Below are 20380 nucleotides of genomic sequence, written 5' to 3'. Positions count from 1 at the left end.
ACCAGGCTGGTCTTGAACCCCTGGCTTCAAGTGATCTGCCTGCCTCAGCCTCCCAAAGTGCTGGGATTATGGGCACGAGCCACTGTGCCCGGCCCCCCTTTACTATTTTGATCTCCCCGCTGCCTCTACCCCAGCTTGTTCAAGATCCTGTTTTTACCTAATTTTTTCCCCCAGTCCTTGACATTCCCAACATATTTGACTAATTTTTCTTGTTTGCTATCCCCACCCAGTACAGCAGGCCAGTGACCACGGGGGAATAGAAACACAATCTTTGAGACAGAGGAAGGGAGTACTATATACAACAGTGACTAATGCTATCATAAACTGTGCTCAATTGCTTTTTATACTACTGCTAAGAGCCATTACAAAGTCACTTGTGGTTTGAATTACTTCAAAATTCAGAATACTATTAATTTCCGGTGAATAATTCCAAGAAACATGGTACTTGGGGAAGAATTAAGATGTTTTCAGAACAGCACAAAAGGCTGCCTGATGTGGATCTGGAGTGAAAGACCATGCTGCTGAAGTCATTTTCCTGTTGAGTAAACCACAGCAGGCAGGTCAGTGGATATTTTGAGATTTACTGTACTCTGATTCATTCAAAATGAGATTCCACATAATAATATGTTTCTTTAAAGTGTTCTGGAAGAAAGTCCTTTCCATTTCAGTTCACATTTCTTATTTTTTTTAAAAGCATTTATCATTTCCAAGTTTGGAAGTTACCGGATTATACCAAAAAGTTTTCTTACAGGTTACTCAATGAGATCAAAAATAGAGGGAGAGAGACTTAAAATGGACAAACACGTTCAACTGAATTCAGCACTCATCAAATACCAGAATATTCCGCCACCCTTTGCCTTGTTTTGCGCACATGTAAGAGGTCAAGGAAGCAGTCACCTTATACGGAGGCTGGCTGTGAGCCCCTCTCTCCCCCATGAAGTCAAAGTGGGCCCAGAGACAGCCCTGCAGAGTTGGGGGCAGAACTCAGGTGCCAGGGGACTTGGCCCCAAATTGACTGGCATTGTTCCCCGACACCAAGTTTCACTGGTGGAAGAGCTCCAGGTTCATGTTAGGCTCCATTTTGTTCTCGCTCATTCCCTGCTTCTACTTACACTGTTCCCAAGTAAGTCCTAACCCAAGCCCACAGGACAGCTGCAAAAGCATGGTACAGTTTCACTATCAGAACTACTGGCCTCAAATGTCCCTGCACTTCACGCAAGATTCGGAGGAAACTGAGGAGATCATGACCGGGATCTTCGCAGAAGGTGGCATCCTCACGCACGAAAACACCCACGAAACGGGCGCTGTCCTCCGCATGTCTGGGTTCCCAGATGCCGGCCAGGGTAACAGGCATCTAAGAAATGTTCAAGAAATGGTTACTGAGTGAGTTTTTGTTAAATTCATTTCTTAACGTTCAGTATCATAAAAGACATTCTATCTATCTGCATAGAAAGAGTCTAATAGTGTTTAGCACTGAGCTCTTTTGAAAGAGAAGCTCGCTCTGTCATCTGTCTATCATTTATCTATCATCTATCGATTGATATCTATCTATCTATCTATCTGTCTATCTATCTATCTCTCTATCTGCAAAAGGCAATATGAGCCAGGCAATATTACAGGCTCCCACCTGTAATCCTAGCACTTTGGGAGGCCAAGATGGGAGGACCGCTTGAGCCCAGGAATTCAAGCCCTGCCTGGGCAACATGGTGAAACCCTATTTCTGCAAAAACAAACAAACAAACAAAAACAAAAGGCAATACCTTTAAAACGGAATTATTTTAAATAATTCAAAATATATGTAGCAAGGTCACAGGAACACCAGAATAATCTGAAGCATCAGGTGAAAAAAGCAAATGGAAATGCTTCGCTTTTCAAGCCTGTATTTCAAAAATTAACAGCAAACTGTGATATATTCAGGCGTTCATCTGAATATAAATAAATAATCGAATCCATAAATGAGGAAAAAAAGACACCTTCCTTGGTAGAATTCCAGCTAATAAATGTAGAAAGAATGAGGGACACAGAAAATTGCCATGAGACAACCACAGAAATAAAGGCAAGATCTTCCAACAGATGCTAAAATTAGCAAGTAAAAATTTAAGGATTTTTTTTAAAAAAAGGTATCACCTCTAAAACATTTATTATTCACAAAGTGAAAAATTGTAAATTGGGCCAGGTGTGGTGGCTCATGCCTATAAGCCCAGCATTTTGGGAAGGCGAGGCGGGTGGATCACCTGAGGTGAGGAGTTCGAGACCACCCTGGCCAATATGGTGAAACTCCGTCTCTACTGAAAATACAAAAATTAGCCGAGCATGATGGTAGGTGCCTGTAATCCCAGCAACCTGGCAAACTGAGGCAGGAGAATCACTTGAAGCTGGGATGGAGGTTAAAGTGAGCTGAAACCGTACCATTGCACTCCAGCCTGGGCAACAAAAGCAAAAATCCATCTCAAAAAAAAAAAAAAAATGTTCATTGATAGTGGAGAAACCTGGCAGAGAACCCCTCCACTGAGTGATCAAAGACAGCATCACTGTAATTAGACAGAGCGACATTACTGTGAGAAGAGCGTAACATTACTTCTGATATTCTCGTGAAATATGCATAACCTCAATCTCATTATGAGGAATCTTCAGACAAACCCAAATTGAGGGATGTTCAACAAAAGCGGTGGCCAGCACACTTCGAAAGCGTTAATGCTATGGGCGAGAAAGGCTGAGAATGATCACAGGTCAGAGGAGACTAAGGAGGTGCAATGGCTGAGTGCAGTGTGGGCTCCTGGGTGGAATCCTGCACCCGGAAAGGATGCGAGTGTGAAAGTGGATGTGATTCCAGGAGGATCTGTACATGAGTGGACAGTGCTGTGGTAACGCGAGTTTTCTGTCTTTCATCATCGTATTTTGGTTTTGTGAGATGCTATGTGAGAGGAAACTGAGTGAAGGGTATTCGGAAACTCTGTGTTATTTTGCAACTTTTCTAAAAATCTAAAGTTATTTTAAAATAAAGAGTTTTCCAGTCTGGACAATATGGTGAAACCTGGCCTCTACAAAAAATACAAAAATTAGCCAGGCATGGTGTGTGCCTGTAGTCCCAGGCACTTGGGAGGCTGAGACGGGAGGATCGCCTGAGGCTGGGAGGTGTCCCAGCTGCAGTGAGCTCTAATTCTGCTACTGTGCTCCAGCCTAGGCAACACAGCAAGACCCTGTCTCAAAAATAAATAACTCATAATAAATTAAATGAAGAGTTTTTAGAAAGAAGATGATTAATGGATGGATAGAAGGATTACATGATAAATAAATGTATTAAAATTCTAATTGTAGAATTTCAATTGTGGACCTTTGGTTGTTGACTGATACAATTCTTTCCACTCCTCTGTATACTTAAAATGTGAAAAAAAAATGTTGAAAACATCCAACTGATACACTAAGTTTAACTTTGATTCTGATAGTAATTTATTTATTTCCAATTGAACATAAAGAGCTTCTCTCTTCCTCGGCGCTGCCTACAGAGGTAGCAGCCATCTCCTCCCCAGCATCATGGCCGCTCTCAGACCCCCTGTGAAGCCCAAGATCATCAAAAAGAGAATTAAGAAGTTCATCGGGCACCAGTGTGACCCGTATGTCAAAATTAAGCATAACTGGCGGAAACCCAGAGGTATTGACAACAGGGTTCGTAGAAGGTGCAAGGACCAGATCTTGATGCCCAACATTGGTTATGGGAGCAACAAAAAAACAAAGCACGTGCTGCCCAGTGGCTTCGGGAAGTTCCTGGTCCGCAACGTGAGGGAGCTGGAAGTGCTGCTGATGTGCAACAAACCTTAGTGTGCTGAGATCGCTCACGATGTTTCCTCCGAGAACCGCGAAGCCATCATGGAAAGAGCTGCCCAGCTGGCCGTCAGCGTCACCAACGCCAATGCAAGGTTGCGCAGTGAAGAAAATGAGTAGACAATTCTGTGTTTACATAAAACTGTAAAAACTGCCATCTGGCAAAAAAAAAAAAAAAAAAAAAAAAAAAGAACTAGTGCGATCAGTGATTTGCAGGAGTGAAGAGGAATAGAGTGATCTTTGCTGATCTGCTTGGCGCAGGGAAGGATAATCATATTCTGGAGTTAGGAACCAAGAGAGTCAAATCCAAACAACAGAGCTTCAAGAAAACAAATGCAAGAGACAAGCACACAGAACCTTACAAGTAAACATGGGGTTCTTAAAAAGGACAATCACCCCTATTTTAAGGTTCCTGAATACTCGTAACACTGATGGAATGCTCCTGATGTCCCTTAGTAGAGACAGTGACCCTATTAAGAAGCTTATGTGACTTCCCCCAATCAAGGCCTGTTTCCCTAAGTACTGTACTGATCAACCTTATCAGACTACTGATTAGAAGAGGGAGGAGGTGCTGGAGTCAACCAAGCCAGGGCTGGTGTAAGTTGGTACAGTTGCCTTATTTAATATTATTTCATTGCTAAATAAACTGATCTAATGAATCAGCCCCACTGTAAAATGATGTAACAAGCCATAAATCTGTACTGGTAACCTTTGGTGTTCTGTATGAATGTTCACACTGTAACCCACATATTTATCATTGAGTGCGGGAAACGATGGGGTTGTAATGAAATACACACATGTTCCTTGGAGACTGAGAATCAGGGGATGAGGAAGGAAAAAACATGATCTTCATGCTCAAAAGATTCTCAGATCAGGAAATGTCCTATGAGATAATTCAGAAAGCTTCTGGTTCCCAGTACAGAACAGGAAACGCCAAAGGTCCGACTCTGCCCTGAGAGGATATACATTTAGGGGAAATTCCAAAACTGGTCCTCCTGGGAACTCAGAAAGGAATCAGACCCAGAAGGTGGAGGCTTCATCGGCTGCTAAACTTATCTGGTTCTCCGAGTGAGTTGTGAGTGCTTGAACACTTGATTGTAATACAGAAATCAGTTTCAGTGCTGGAGGAGAATTAAAAAAATACTTTCACAGTGATGCATGTTCTTCTTTTAACTTGTAGAGTATAACACTTCGATATCTTGGTCTAGACCTGACAAACCACGTGTGTCGAGAAGGAGATGTGGTTCATCCTCACAGGGGGTTCCAGGACTGTGCTAGGACATTTCTCTGTCATCCTTTGCAAGCACGCCTCAAAATTCTGTATGCGCTTTATTTTGTATATGAAAAGAATGCTTAGGGTTTCAGATGGAATCTTCGGAGGTGTATAATTCTAAATAATAACAATTTTTTAAAAACAATAATAGCTGATATTCACTGAACACTTACAATGTGCAACCCCCGTAGCTGGGACGTATTAACTCACTGAATAATACTAGCTTCTTCCCAGAGCTCACTGCCCCTTAACAGGGCGTGGAGCAGACCTGCTGTTTATTGCCAATCCTGAGAGATAGGGCAATGACTGCTGAGCATAGCTTTTCAGCCTCCTCCATGGCTTTTATTTATTTATTTATTTTATAAACACTGAAGGTTTGCCAAGGGTTGAACTGAAAACTATTCCAGCTGCATTTACCTCGGGGCCATGGCTCCAGCCAGGTCCTTACTATTCCTTTTTTTTTTTTTGAGACAGAGTCTCACTCTGTTGCCCAGGCTGGAGTGCAGTGGTGTGGTGATCTCAGCTCAGTGCAAACTCTGTCTCCTAGGTTCAAGCAATTCTCCTGCCTCAGCCTCCCAAAGTGCCAGGATTACGGGCATGAGCCACCTCGCCCATTTCGTATTATTCCTTTATAGTTTAACATGACACGCTTAAGTCACACTCCTCCCTCCCATCTTCAAAGAATAGGCATCTTAGACAAGTAATTTTGTGACAAAACTGTATTCATGCAGCCTGGAAAAGAATAGGAGCCATCAGAAGCATGTGAAGCCAGAGGTTCTGCAATAAGAATCTGATGTGTTTAAAGCAAGTTTCGGAGAAAACTCCATCTAACAGATATTCCATTGTGATATTTTAAGGAGGGGAGAGGAAGATAAACATTAATACCTTTGGATAATTCTTGAAAAGGTCAATTCAACTCTAATTCTTTTTCTGAATTAGGAAATAAATAAGCATGCTTAGTATAATAGATCTGACATACCATTCCTCACTCCTTGTTGCTAAAGTTTTTTTAAAAAGTGTACATTTTTCCATTTTTATCTTTTTAAAATTTTGAGACAGGGTCTTGCTCTGATGCCCAGGCTGGAGTGTAGTAGCATGATCATAGCTCACTACAGCCTCGGCTTCCTGGGCTCAAAGTGAGCCTCCCACCTCAGCCTCCCGAGTAGCCGGTAATATAGGTACGCACCACCACGCCCAGCAAATTTTTGTACTTTTTATAGAGACAGGGTCTTGCCATGTTGGCCAAGCTGACTCGAGCTCAAGAAATCCACCCACCTTGGCCCCCCAAAGTGCTGGGGTGACAGGTGTGAGCCACCGTGCCCAGCGTACTGTACGTTTTAGAAAACTGGTATGTTTTATAGGTATTTCTATGGCTGGACTACATTGTGAGTATAAAATACAAATTAAGATGCCATTTGAAATACAGACCTGTGTAGATGCCTAGTTTATGAGAAAATTATCCAGTTTTCCTAAGTCATGAAGCCATTCGCTGGGCAGATCTATGCAACCAGCCCTGATCCCAACAGGAGGGCAAACGGCTTCACGAATCCAGGAGAAAGATGACTCCACAGTGCTCAAGACGCCTGCTTCAACATTTGGAAATTCACAACTCCCTGACTCTCGTTTCCGACTCTCAAATGTGGACTTCGCCAGGTGCTGTGAGGATTATGCAATGTTTGTGCATATGCACAAATAACTTACATACAATATATACACAAAAATATTTCATTCTAAGCCAGGCACAGTGGCTCACGCTTGTAATTCCAGCACTTTGGGAGGCCGAGGCAGGCAGATCACCTGAGGTAGGGAGTTGGAGACCAGCCTGGCCAACATGGAGAAACCCCATCTCTACTAAAAATACAAATTTATCCAGGTGTGGTGGTGCATGCCTGTAATCCCAGCTACTCAGGAAGCTGAGGCAGGACAATCGCTTGTACCTGGGAGGCAGAGTTTGCGGTGAGCCGAGATTGCACCATTGCACTCCAGCCTGGGCAAAATGAGCTAAACTCCATCTCAAAAGAGAAAAAATAAGTTTCATCCTCTCCCATGTTCTAAACAACTCTATGGCCCTTTGTTAACATCTCCCAGCTTCTTGCTCTTCCTTCAGAGCCTGGTGCTACCCCATTACTTAGGGGATCATGGCCTCACTCATGAACATATCTGAGCCCCCTTTTGTGGATCAACACTTCAAATCTCAAATTCCCTCCTTCCCCCTTATAAATGTACCTACGCAGTCACTGGCCCTTTCTTCTCACCTCAGAGGGTCAGCGTTTCTGATTCCAGGATATATATATTCCCCACTAGCTCTTACTTTGAGTTCTCTCTCTCCATTGCTCTTTCTCTCTGCCTACGAGTGAGCTCAAGTGTTCTGCACCTGAAGAAAAACCTTTGTGTCTTACCAACCTCTCTAAACTACTGTGCTCCCTCTCTCCTTCCCTCCTGCCTTCTGGGGCTAACGTTAGCTTCTGCACTGTCCTGGAATCCAACTGCTTCTTTTCACCTTCATTGCCAGGATCCTGGTCCAAGCTATCACGATCACCTGGACTCTTCTACTTTATTCCAAAATGCAAATGTTACACCACCTAACATTAGAGGTTTCCTAATTATTCTTAGACCCAAATCCTTCTGAGAGAGAAGACCCTGCTTGGCCTCCTGCCACTATCCCTTTCACTGGCTCCACATTCACAAGGCTCTGCACCTGCTGTCCTCTGACCTGGACTCTTCTGATCTCTGTCCCCAACCTCCCCTCCCCCTGCTGACCACATCACTCCTATCCACCCCTCATGGCTGCGCTTGCAGCCTCAGGGAGCCTTCTTGGACCCCCAGATCATGGATGTTCCCGTGCCACGCCATGTTTCTCCCCGCGAAGCGCTGATCCGGTTTGTGAGGCTGCCATCGCTTCCTTTGTGTCATTATTTGATCAGCGCCTCTCTCTCCCACAAGACCCTAAGATCTATGAGTGCAAAACCGATGTCATCTTTGCCCACATTTATGTCTACAACAAATGACACCGTGTCTGGCCCTTCTTAGGAACTCAGCAAACATTCACTCTGGTCAAATGTTAAGCTCCCAGAAATAAAATGTCTAGACTAGCTGTCCCTACTCCCTAGTTCCCATCCTCTGCTTATCACTAATAACCTTCTAATGGTCAACCCAGCGTGTTCTTTTAATCCTGTCCAACTTAAAGACACCATTCCCTTGGCTCCCCTCTTCTTACTCTTTAAATTCTGACCCCCCCCCCAGTCGGCCCCAAGTCCTGACCTTCTTGCTTCTATCTTCTCATTCTATGATACCAATTTTTTAACCTTTGGAAACCGCTGAGAATCTGATCACAAGTCAGGATGCACTCCATCATAGCACACCAAATGGAAATGCACAGAAAACATTGCTTCTAATTGCTGCTGCTGCTTCTTTTTTTCAGTTTTTTGTTGTTGTTGCCTGGGCAACAGTGAGCCAACATCGCACCACTGCACCAGCCTGGGCACCACAGCAACAACAGCCCGGGCAAAAAACAGGAGGGCAGAGGCGCAATCTCGGCTCACCGCAACCTCCACCTCTCGAGTTCAAGCGATTCTCGTGCCTCAGCCTCCCAAGTAGTTGGGATTACAGGCACACACCACCATGCCCGGCTAAGTTTTGTATTTTTAGTAGAGATGGGGTTTCGCCATATTCGCCAGGCTGGTCTCAAATTCCCAACCTCCGGTGATCCACCCACCTCAGCCTCCCAATGTGCTGGGATCACAGGTGTGAGCCACTGGGCCCAGCTGCTTCTAATTGCTGGGGGTTATGGAGCCCTGGACACCGTCACCCAGGCCACAGCAGACTCCAGTGGAGGGCCTCATTGACTTGCACCATCACCCACACTGTTTTTTAAGACGGTCTTGCTCTGTCACCCAGGCTGGCGCAGTGGTGCGATGTTGGCTCACTGCAGCCTGTGCCTCTCAACTGCCACCCACATTACGCAGCCGCTTTTTCGGCTAAATCTCCATGTCTGTGCTGACTTCTCTTGAGCTCAAGGCCCGATTTCCCACGCAGGTTCGCTCTCTCTTCTAGATGTCCCACAAGCCCTGTCAACAAAGAAACTTACTTATTTCCCCAAACTTGCCGTTTCTACCTGCTGCCTCTAGCTCACGCTGTTGCCCGAAGCTAGGCATCTGTTTTTCAAGCTGTCACCCGAAACTCCGTATCTGTTTTTATTAAAGAGGTCATCTTATTCATCCATGACGTCTCCATAAAGTCATCAGGATTCTTCCCACAACGGAAAAACTTTATTTGCTCAATCTAATTTTCTCATAGTTTTTCCAAATGCACTCAACATCTTTCCTGAGAACAAACCAATCCCGGAACAAAATAACCAATAACACTGACGCACGTTGAAGAAAGAAAGGAACAAGGAAATCATACGGACAGCCCCCCCTCCCCATCCCACCCTTCCCACCACCAAGAATGGACGACATGTGCTAAGGGACCAGTGAAGAGGCTGATGGTGTCCTCAGCATGAAACAGAGAGGAGAAGAAATGCTGTTTACTTCCACAAACATTCCAACCCAGGAAGACCCTCCTCCTGCATCTAGCCACCATAATATCTCATAATATCCCAATTATTCTGCAAAACAGCGTCTTGGCTCCAGGCTGGTTGGCCTCCTTTCTGACTCCGTATTCTATCGAACTAACACCCAGCTCTGTTCTAATCATTCTGCCAACCTGCCATTCTTCCCCACTCTATTCTGAGCTTTCAAATTCGTCCTCTCGGCCCAGAACAAATGACTCATAGATGAGGAGTGTGTCGGCACCAACTGCCTCTCTCTATTTAAAAACAGAGCTCAAGCTCTACCTTTTCAACAACGCCTTCCCTGATTCAGGGATGTCAGCAAATGCTTACCAGGCAGTCTCCTGTGTGCCGTGTCCTGTGTGGGGCCTGGGTGGACTAGAATAGAGACGAGATCAAAAGATGAACATAACGCGCGCTCTGGCATCAAGGTATTTCTAGTCCAGCAGAACAATTTTCTTTTTTAAAATAATAAAATGAGACCGGGAGCAATAGCTCACGCCTGTAATCTCAGGACTTTGGGAGGCTGAGGAGGGCAGATCACGAGGTCAGGAGATCGAGACCATCCTGGCCAACATGGTGAAACCTCCGTCTCTACTAAAACTGCAAAAATTAGCTAGGTGTGGTGGCAGGCATCTGTAGTCCCAGCTACTCGGGGGGGCTGAGGCAGGAGAATCATTCAAACCCGGGAGGCGGAGGTGGCAGTGAGCTCAGACCTCACCACTGCACTCCAGCCTGGTGACAGAGAGAGACTCCACCTCAAAAAATAAAATAAAACGAAGTAAAACTCTAGGCTGATAAAGACATGGACTAATACAAGCTGAGGCAAAAAGTAATGTGTACTTTCTCTGAAACTGCATTTTATTTGTACTTGTGTGATTTTATGATTCTCCTATGTATCCACAACTGGTTTGGAAACCTTCTGAGGGTGGGAACGGTATTTTATCTGTCTCTAGTGAAGCTTTGGGAATAAGCCTTAGAGCAGAAGAAAGCTACAGCAGAGAGCAGAGGGAGAGAGGCCGGAGGTCACCCACCATGATCCTACCACGGAACCAGTTTTTCTAAAGGCAGCTCCTTATCACAGAATAGGAGCAAATAATAATGAAGCCTCAAATTAACCATAACCTTTCTTCTTCAAGTAATGAGCCATTTATACACCAAACGGTGTGTAGTGGAATTTTATACAATGACATAATCTATTGACTTGGTCTCCGAGAATTCTAATTTGATGTTGAGATTAATTACATCTTCCAAGATCTTTGAGTGGTGATTGAGAAATACAGTTGAAGAAAAATGGGCCAGGTGTCATGGCTCACGCCTGTAATCCTGGCACTTTGGGAGGTGAAGGCGGGTGGATCTCAAGGTCAGGAGTTCAAGACCAGCCTGGGCAACATGGTGAAACCCCGTCTCTACTAAAAATACAAAAATTAGCCAGGCACAGTGACGTGTGCCTGTAGTCTCAGCTACTCGGGAGGCTGAGGCAGGAGAATCACTTGAGCCCGGGAGGCAAAGGTTGCAATGAGCCGAGATCGCACCATTGCACTCCAGCTTGGGCAACAGACTGAGACTTCGCTTTCAGAAAAAGAAAGAAAAATGAATAAAAGTATCTATGTCTAAGCCCCACTTTTACTAACCCAACAAGGTGATGGTAATTTCAGGTCAAGAGCAAGGCCAGCGAGGTGAAGCTAAGAAGACTCAGCTGGGCCGCAGGGCCGTGGTGCCTAGCCAGCCGTTACAGTAGGTGGTTCACTGACAGCTGTGAGTCACACAGGACCGAAGCGGCAGCTCTTGACCAGTACTGTAGGCGCGAAGATCCGGTATTTGCTCTTAGACCGTGGGAGCAAAGACTAACAAGGAAAATACACCAGAACAGCTGGGAAACAAATTCCCTTCTGGCCCGCACAAAAAGGGCCCCTGCCAAGTCATTTTCCATCCTGGAGCCAGGGGAGGTCTAGGAAGGATCTGTGCTTTTCTGTCCTTCAAAACCTTTCCTCTAGTCTCACTTATCACTTTCCACCCCCTCCCCTCACCCCCTGCTGAAAACGATACTACTAGGTTTTGACTCTGTTTCGTAACACAAAGCTTGACAAAAATATATGACTGGAGAAGCAACAACTTTTAAAATGCCATTTTCAGACATTTCTTTTCTTTTCCTTATCTTTTTTTGAGATGGACTCTCAATCTATCACCCAGGCTGGAGTACAATGGCAGGATCTGGGCTCACTGCAACCTCCCCCCGCCACGTTCAAGCGATTCTCCTGCCTCAGCCTCTCAAGTAGCTGAGATTACAGATTCGTGCCACCACGCCTGGCTACTTTTTGTATTTTTAGTAGAGACAGGGGTTTCACCATGTTGGCCAGGTGGATCTCAAACTCCTCACCTTAAGTGATCCGCCCACCTCGGCCTCCCAAAGCGCTGGGATTACAGACGTGAGCCACTGAACCTGGCCATTTTCACGTATTTCTTGTCTCCTGTGAATGCTGCAGAGCCAATAAGTTTGAAATTCAGGCTACAGAATGAGTTAGTGTTAGCTAGTGCAGTGGCCATCTTACCTTGTCCTATCAGGACAACATCATAACTTTCATATAATCGTTGATATCCATACAGTCAATATAAAAATTCGTACCTCACCAAACACTACTGGACTGAGAGAGAACTCTATAAGCCAGAGAAAACATAAACTAATACTCAGTCCTGCAAGAAATCAAAACATGCCACTCCGAAACATAGTTCTCTAGCATATTTCAGGTTGATTACTCAGAGAAGCTACAGACTGGAATATCTCTGAAAAGCTATCCTTTTGTAAACAGAATACACATCTGAGGCATCATTTGTCTGGGGTAATACCCGAGGTTCATTGCCTCACATCAAGGAAATCAAAGTCGTAGACACATAAGAAGCGAGTTTAAGAGTGAAAGTTTAATAGGAAAAAGAGAAAAGCTCCCTCGTGCAGAGGGGAGGGATTCCGAGTGACTCTCCAGGTTCATCATGAGATGCGTTTGGTTTTATAGATGACCTTGAGAAAGCGGTGTCTGATTTACACAGGCACAAAGGATTGGTTGGACCACGTGAGCCATTCACATAGCATGCAAAGAAGCTAGCCACCCCACCTTAATTTTTTTTTTTTTTTTAGACAGAGTCTTGCTCTGTCACCCAGGCTGGAGTGCAGTGGAACAATCTCGGCTCACTGCAACCTCTGCCTCCCAGGTTTAAGCAATTCTTCTGCCTCAGCCTCCCACGTTGCTGAAATAACAGGTATGCACCACCCTGCCCAGCTAATTCTGTATTATTAGTACAGAGGGGGTTTCACCATGTTGGCCAGGCTGGTCTTGAACTCATGACCTCAGGTGATCCACCCACTTCAGCCTCCCAAAGTGCTGGGATTACAGGCATGAGCCTGACCCCTTATGCAGGTAGGGGTCTTTTATTATGCAAGTAGGGTCTCTATCTGGCCAGCACCATGTAGCCTGCTTCTTTTCTACACACGTGGCGACAAAGAAAAGGGGAGAGAGCCTCCCTGTTGAACATACCTGGCTTCTGGGTATCCCTTTTCTATTGGCACAGCTGCCGGCATTTACCCATGCAAGCTTCCAGCTTGCTTATCTATGTTTGCAGCTGGATTTTTCAGGCTGCTTTTTGTTAGAAAAGAAATGATTTAATAATAAAAAGTGGTACATGCCTGCTTTTAATTAAAGGAAATTCTGCTGAGGACTCTCTTACCCTCAGTATCTGCCTAAATAATGTCTTCTTAACTCCTCTGTCAATCTCTTTGTCTCCCTATCCAGATCCAGGAAAGGTGAACTCACAGAAGGAGAAGACTAAGGTTCTAACAGAGGAAATTTGACCGTAGGCTACCAGCCATTCTTTCCAGGGATGATTCGTGCAAGACTCACCTGCATCACAAGACAGTCTTTGCCCACCCACGCCTTTCCTCCTTGCGGTCCCCATGACCTGTCACCGCCTCCCGCCTGGAGCTCCAGGCATCCAGTCCTCTCTGCAGGGTATAAAAGCCGCAGTCCTCTGGTCCTTTGAGTGTCATATTTGTGTGGCTCCCATGTGCACGTGCACAGAATAAATTTGTAAGCCATTGTCCTATTGACCCGTCTATTATCGGTTTATTTCGTAGAGTCAAATGATCAAATCTTCAAAAATGGGGAAAGGAAATTCCCTTTGCTCCTACACCCCTCTCTTGATTTCAAGAGAGCCATCAATAGCTTCACCAGGGAACCATCAGTTCTCTTTGGAAACCACCCAGATTCCAGCTATGACCTTGTAGGAACAGAGTAAACCGGCCTTCAGAAGAATGCATACCTGTGCTGGATGCGGTGGCTCATGCCTGTAATCCTAACACTTTGAGAGATCAGGGCAAGTGGATCACCTGAGGTCAAGAGATCAAGACCAGCCTGGCCAACATGGTGAAACTCTGTCTCTACTAAAAATACAAAAATAAAAATTAGCTGGACATGGTGGTACACGCCTGTAATCCCAACTACTCAGGAGGCTGAGACAGGAGAATTGCTTGAACCTAGGAGGCGGAGGTTGCAGTGAGTCGAGATCATGCCACTGCACTCCGGTCTCTCTTGACAGAGAGACTCTGTGCCAAGAAAAAAAGTCATAGTACATCGACTCAAAAAGCTTACTCATTGGCCGGGCATGGTGGCTCATGCCTGTAATCCAAGCACTTTGGAGGCCAAGGCAGGCGAATCACCTGAGGTTGGGAGTTCAAGACCAGCCTGACCAACATGGTGAAACTACAAAAAATACAAACATTAGCCAGACATGGTGGTGCGTACCTGTAGTCCCAGCTACTCAGGAGGCTGAGGCAGGAGAATCACTTGAACCCAGGAGGTGGAGGCTGCAGTGAGCCAGGATCCTATGACTACACTCCAGCCTGGCCAACACAGACAGACTCTGTCTCAAAAACAAACAAAAAGTTTCCTGTATAACGAAGCAAGCACCGGACATGGAAAACGTAATTGGTTCTAAAGTGGAAGCTGAGTTGTTGTCTACTGCAGGAGAAATGGAATTCAGTGGATTCTGCTGTGTGGCAGCAGGAAGGGGCCAACGTGGAATTCTATACAAAAGGGCAATTCGAATTTCCATTTCTTTGGGGAGATATGTGGGATTTCCTTACTACGTATATAAATTGAAGAAAATTCCCTCTCACATGTCACACTACATATTTTTCTTAATTTATAATCCGACTGCCTCTAATGGAATGTAAACTCCACAAGGGCAAGAAGTTGTGGCTGTGGATATGCTGCTGTGTCCCAGTGCCCTGAGCAGAATGTCACACAGAGTGCAGGATGAATGAATGAATGGAGTCATACAGGCTGGGTGGCAGGACCTCTCCTAGATCAACACACTGCCTCCTACATGAGGTGCCCTGTGCTTGGCAGGTTCCGGGAGTGTCAAAGTGGGCAGGTGAGGTGTGCCCCTGCTTTCACGGAGCTTACAGTCTGGTTTAGAGGAGATATTAAAATATAGCAAGAGGCCGGGCACGGCGGCGCGTACATGTAATCCCAGCACTTTGGGAGGCGGAGGCAGGTGGATCACTTGAGGTCAGGAGTTTGAGACCAGCCTGGCCAACATGGCAAAACCCCATCTCTGCTAAAAATCCAAAAATTAGTGAGCGTGGTGCCGTGTGTCTGTGGTCCTAGCTACTCAGGTCTACTTTCATAAAAAGCTTTGGAGTTCACAAAGTGATTTTGCCTACATACAGCATCTCACAGTGATCCTAGGGAAATGGCCAGACGGGGGTGATAATGCTCATTTTACAAGTGAAGAAAACAAGGACTCAGGTTAATTGAAATCGTGCAATTTCACATAGCTGATCAGGAGAGGGCCATGCCTAGAACCCAGGTTTTCAGACTTGTAGTCCACTGCTCTTTCCATTTCACAACTTGCCAAATCACAACTTTGTTGTTTCATTTACATCCCAGGTTTACCAATCGCACTGGAACTGATCTCTTCCCAATCAGTTCCTTCTACTTTCTCTCCCTTTTCTAAGTTACGAATAGACTGAAGGACTTGAGAAGTCATAACCTGACTGGTGAGAACACATGCAAATATGGAATCTGAAAATAGTTACAGAATAATACACACATGAATGAAAGGTAAGTTTGTGCTTAGTAGATAAATTCCTAAAGGAAGCAACCAATCAATTTAATTCAAAATAAACCTAAATAGGCTGGGTGTGGTGGCTCACGCCTGTAATCCCAGCACTTTGGGAGACCAAGGTGGGCAGATCACCTGAGGTCAGGAGTTCAAGACCAGTCTGGCGTAATCTTGTCTCTACTAAAAACACAAAAAAAAAATTGGGCAGGCATGGTGGTGGGTGCCTGTAATCCCAGCTACTTGGGAGGCTGAGGCAGGACAATTGCTTGAACGCAGAGGATAGAGGTTGCAGTGAACTGAGATCGCCCCACAGCACTCCAGCCTGGGTGACAGAGCGAGACTCCGTCTCAAAAAATAAATAAAATAGCTCTCTTCCTACTGCCCAAGATGCCGAAAGGAAAGAAGGCCAAGAGGAAGAAGGTGGCTCCGGCCCCCGCTGTCGTGAAGAAGCAGGAGGCCAAGAAAGTGGTGAATCCACTATTTGAGAAAAGGCCTAAAAATGTTGGCATTGGACAAGACATCCAGCCCAAAAGAGACCTCACCCGCTTTGTGAAATGGCCCCGCTCTATCAGGTTGCAGCGGCAGAGAGCCATCCTCTATAAGCGGCTGAAAGTGCCCCCTGCAATTAAGCAGTTCACCCAGGCCCTGGACCGCCAAACGCTACTCAGCTGCTTAAGCTGGCCCACAAGTACACACCAGAGACGAAGCAAGAGAAGAAGCAGGGGCTGCTGGCCCGGGCCGAGAAGAAAGCGGCTGGCAAAGGGGACGTCCCCACGAAGAGACCACCTGTCCTCCGAGCAGGAGTCAACACCGTCACCACCTTGGTGGAGAAGAGGAAAGCGCAGCTGGTGGTGATTGCTCATGATGTGGATCCCATTGAGCTGGTTGTCTTCTTGCCTGCCCTCTGTCATAAAATGGGAGTCCCTTACTGCATCATCAAGGGGAAGGCAAGACTGGGACGTCTAGTCCATAGGAAGACCTGCACCACTGTCGCCTTCACACACGTTAACTCGGAAGACAAAGGTGCTTTGGCTAAGCTGGTGGAAGCTATCCGCACCAACTACAATGACAGATATGGTGAGATCCGCCGTCACTGGGGAGGCAATGTCCTGGGTCCCAAGTCTGTGGCTCACATCGCCAAGCTAAAAAAGGCAAAAGCTAAAGAACTTGCCACGAAACTGGGTTAAATGTACACTGTTTCTGTAACTAAAAATAATTAATGCAAATTTTCCTTAAAAAAAAATAATAGGCAGGGCGCGGTGGCTCAAGCCTGTAATCCCAGCACTTTGGGCGGCTGAGGCGGGTGGATGATGAGGTCAAGAGATCGAGACCATCCTGGTCAACATGGTGAAACCCCGTCTCTACTAAAAATACAAAAAATTAGCTGGGCATGGTGGTGCGTGCCTGTAATCCCAGCGACTCAGGAGGCTGGGGCAGGAGAATTGCCTGAACCCAGGAGGCGGAGGTTGCGGTGAGCCAAGATCGTGCCATTGCACTCCAGCCTGGGTAACAAGAGCGAAACTCTGTCTCAAGAAAAAAAAAATAACAATAATAATAAATAAAATAAAATAAACCTAAATAAACACTCGGGACACTATTAAGTCATTAAGAACTTTGCATGTGAATTTTGTTTATAACTTTGAAGGAAAGGGAGGGACAAAAAAATGACAGGAATGAACAGTGTAATTTACTCCTTTTTATCTGGCCTAGAACGAAATGTACTTGTAAATACTATGAGTACATGTTGTTTTTCTTTAACCAGTTAGTCACAGGTTAAATGAAGCAACTAAAAAAAAATTGCTGCAAGAAGGAATCTACAGGGTAGGTGCTGGTCATTGGAGAAACATAAATAAATATGGAAAGTAGGGAAACAAAATCACGTGAAAGTAAACCTGGCAATGTCAATGTCAATATCACTGTTACTTAAGAATTTATCTCAGAAAATGTGAAATCTCACAGTAATCTCACAGTAAATAAACGGCTCTGTGTACAAAAATAGATGTACACCCAAAGGTTTGTTGAATCTATCTTCAAGTTTTGAAGGTTATTTCCAACTGCACGGATTCACGGTGAAGCTGGGCCTTCCTAGGGTCAGCTGCCACAGCTGTAATTGTGCATATTTTAGGGAATTGGGGCGGCTTCTGTCTGGGATTCCCAGGGTAAAGTCTGTTCAAGTTACTGCAAGGCCCCCGCTTCACTTTCCTGATGCTAGAAAAGTCTAGAATTCATTTTGTACAAGTCACATCTGAGAGCGCAGACAGATCTAAAACATTTTTTCTCTTGAACAAAGGAGCAGCCATCTCCAAAGTCCGGTCCAACCTGAAATACCAGATTTCCTAATGAGAAGTCTGCCCCCGCGCTTGCCCAGTGCCTTGTTTAACCCCTTCCTTCCCTAGAGTCCTCAGGAGTCTACCTTCAAACACCATCAAGGTTTTTGGAATTTAAAATATGTATATATGTGTGTGTATATATATATCCATATATTTTAAATTCAAATAGCCTATATGTGTGTACACACACACACACACACACACACACATTTTTTTCACCTGTATATATATATAAAAATATATACATAGCTAAAGCCCAGGAGTTTGAGGCTGCAGTGAGCCATGATTGCAACACTGCACTCCAGTCTGAGTGACAGAGAAAGACTCTGTCTCAAAAAAAAGAAAAAGAGAAAAAAAAATACATATATATATATACATCAAAAGACAAAAAATAACATGTTGGTGAGGTTACAGAGATAAAGGAATGTTTATATGCTGTTGGTGTGAATGTAAATTAGTTCAGCCACCATGGAAAGCAGTTTGGTGATTTCTCAAAGAACTTAAAACAGAACTACCACTTGATTCAGCAATCCTGCTACTGGGTATATGCCCAAGGAAAATAATCATTCTACAAAAGAGGCACATGCACTCATATGTTCATTGCAGCACTATTCACAAGAGCAAAGATATGGAATCAACCTAGATGCCCATCAAAAGTCCAGTGGACTGGATACAGAAAATGTGGTACATATACACTGTGGAATACTATGCAGCCATGAAAAAGAATGAAGTCCTGTCCTTTGAAGCAACATGGATGCAGCTGGAGGCCATTTCCTAAGCAAATCAATGAAGGAACAGAAAATCAAAGACTGCATGTTCTTGCTTCTAGGTGGGAGCTAAATATCAAGTACACATGAACATAAAAATGGGAACAATAGACCCGGGACTACTAGAGGGAAGAGGATGGGAGAGGAGCAAGGGTTAAAAAACTACCTCTCCAGTACTATGCACACTACCTTGGTGATGGGATCACTCGTACACCAAGCCTCAGCAACACACAATTTACACAGGTAACAAACCTGACCATGTATCCCTTGAACCTAAAATAAAAGTTAAATAATAATAATAAGTTTCACTGTCTGAAGTTTAAGGTCTTGTGATTCTTTTTAATCATGCTTGGTACATGTAATTAAAACTTATTCAATATAAAAAGTTTTGGCTATTAAAAATCTTGTAATCAGGCTAGGCACGGTGGCTCACGCCTGTAATCCCAGCACTTTGGGAGGCTGAGGAGGGGGGATCACCTGAGATCAGGAGTTTAGGGGGATCACCTGAGGTCAGGAGTTTGGGGGGATCACCTGAGGTCAGGACCAGCCTGACCAACATGGTGAAACTCCGTCTCTACTGAGAATACAAAATTAGTGGGGCGTGGTGGTGGGTGCCTGTAATCCCAGCTACTGGGGAGGCTGAGACAGGAGAATCACTTAACCTAGGAGGCAGATGTTGCACGAGTCGAGATTGTGCCACTGCACTCCAGCCTGGGCAACAGAGCAAGACGCCATCTCAAAAAAGGAAAAAAATATAAAATTCCTTTGTTTGAAGTTTTTTGTTTTCCTGAAGAAAAACACTATGGATAACTAGCAATTTGTTACAATTGATTTTACATTATGCAATTATTTGTTTCACAGGTGAATATAGCAATAATTTAAATAAAATATTTTTAAATAAAATTTCTCAAATAAAATTGATGCAATTTACATAATGGCTTTTTCATGTGATGAATAAAGTGCTCAGTATTATGTATCGTCACAGCTCACAGCTTTACATATATTGATTCACTAAGTCATCAGCCCTATGAAGTGGGCCCTGTTATTATCCCCATTTGACAGATGGCATGCTGAAGTCCAGACAGCTTTAAGTAATTTGCCCACATAACCCAGACAGGAAGTGCCAAAGCCGGAACTGGAATCCAGGCAGTCAGCATTCAGAGCCGGAGGCCTCCACCACTGTGCAACCCTGTTTTTAAAATGCAATAATTGGATACAAATATCATAATTAAAACTCATGTGGGCCAGGCGTGGTGGCTCACGCCTGTAATCCCAGCACTTTGGGAGGCTAAGGCAAGTAGATCACAAGGTCAGGAGTTCAAGACCAGCCTGGCCAACATCATGAAACCCCATCTCTACTAAAGATACAAAAAATTAGCCAGGTGTGGTGACACGCACCTGTAGTCCCAGCTACTCAGGAGGTGGAGGCAGGAGAATAGCTTGAACCCGGGAGGCAGAGGTTGCAGTGAGTCAAGATTGCACCATTGCCCTCTAACCTGAGCAACAGGGTGAGACTCTGTCT

At 44.8% G+C, this 20380-nt stretch overlaps 1 protein-coding gene, 1 long non-coding RNA gene and 1 pseudogene across 2 annotated transcripts; all 3 read left to right on the top strand.

The window, feature by feature from the left end:
- Positions 1 to 3502: 3502 nt before the first annotated feature.
- LOC108282395 lies at positions 3503 to 3942 on the top strand (annotated as a pseudogene).
- Positions 3943 to 9952: 6010 nt separating this feature from the next.
- LOC119466910 lies at positions 9953 to 13734 on the top strand. Its single transcript, XR_005195419.1, has 2 exons — positions 9953 to 10075; positions 13430 to 13734. It is a non-coding gene; the product is annotated as an uncharacterized LOC119466910 (long non-coding RNA).
- Positions 13735 to 16113: 2379 nt separating this feature from the next.
- LOC108282435 (60S ribosomal protein L7a) lies at positions 16114 to 16959 on the top strand. The gene is given in 2 exon segments (XM_037727823.1): positions 16114 to 16419; positions 16422 to 16959. Coding segments are annotated over 2 exon segments (798 nt in total). The 5' UTR covers positions 16114 to 16148; the 3' UTR covers positions 16949 to 16959.
- Positions 16960 to 20380: the final 3421 nt, after the last annotated feature.

Source organism: Cebus imitator, unplaced genomic scaffold (genome assembly GCF_001604975.1).
Source record: "Cebus imitator isolate Cc_AM_T3 unplaced genomic scaffold, Cebus_imitator-1.0 Scaffold240, whole genome shotgun sequence".
In the NCBI taxonomy this organism is placed as follows: Eukaryota; Metazoa; Chordata; class Mammalia; order Primates; family Cebidae; genus Cebus; species Cebus imitator.
Note: the sequence above shows the minus strand (reverse complement) of the source record. Positions and strands in the feature narration are given on the sequence as shown.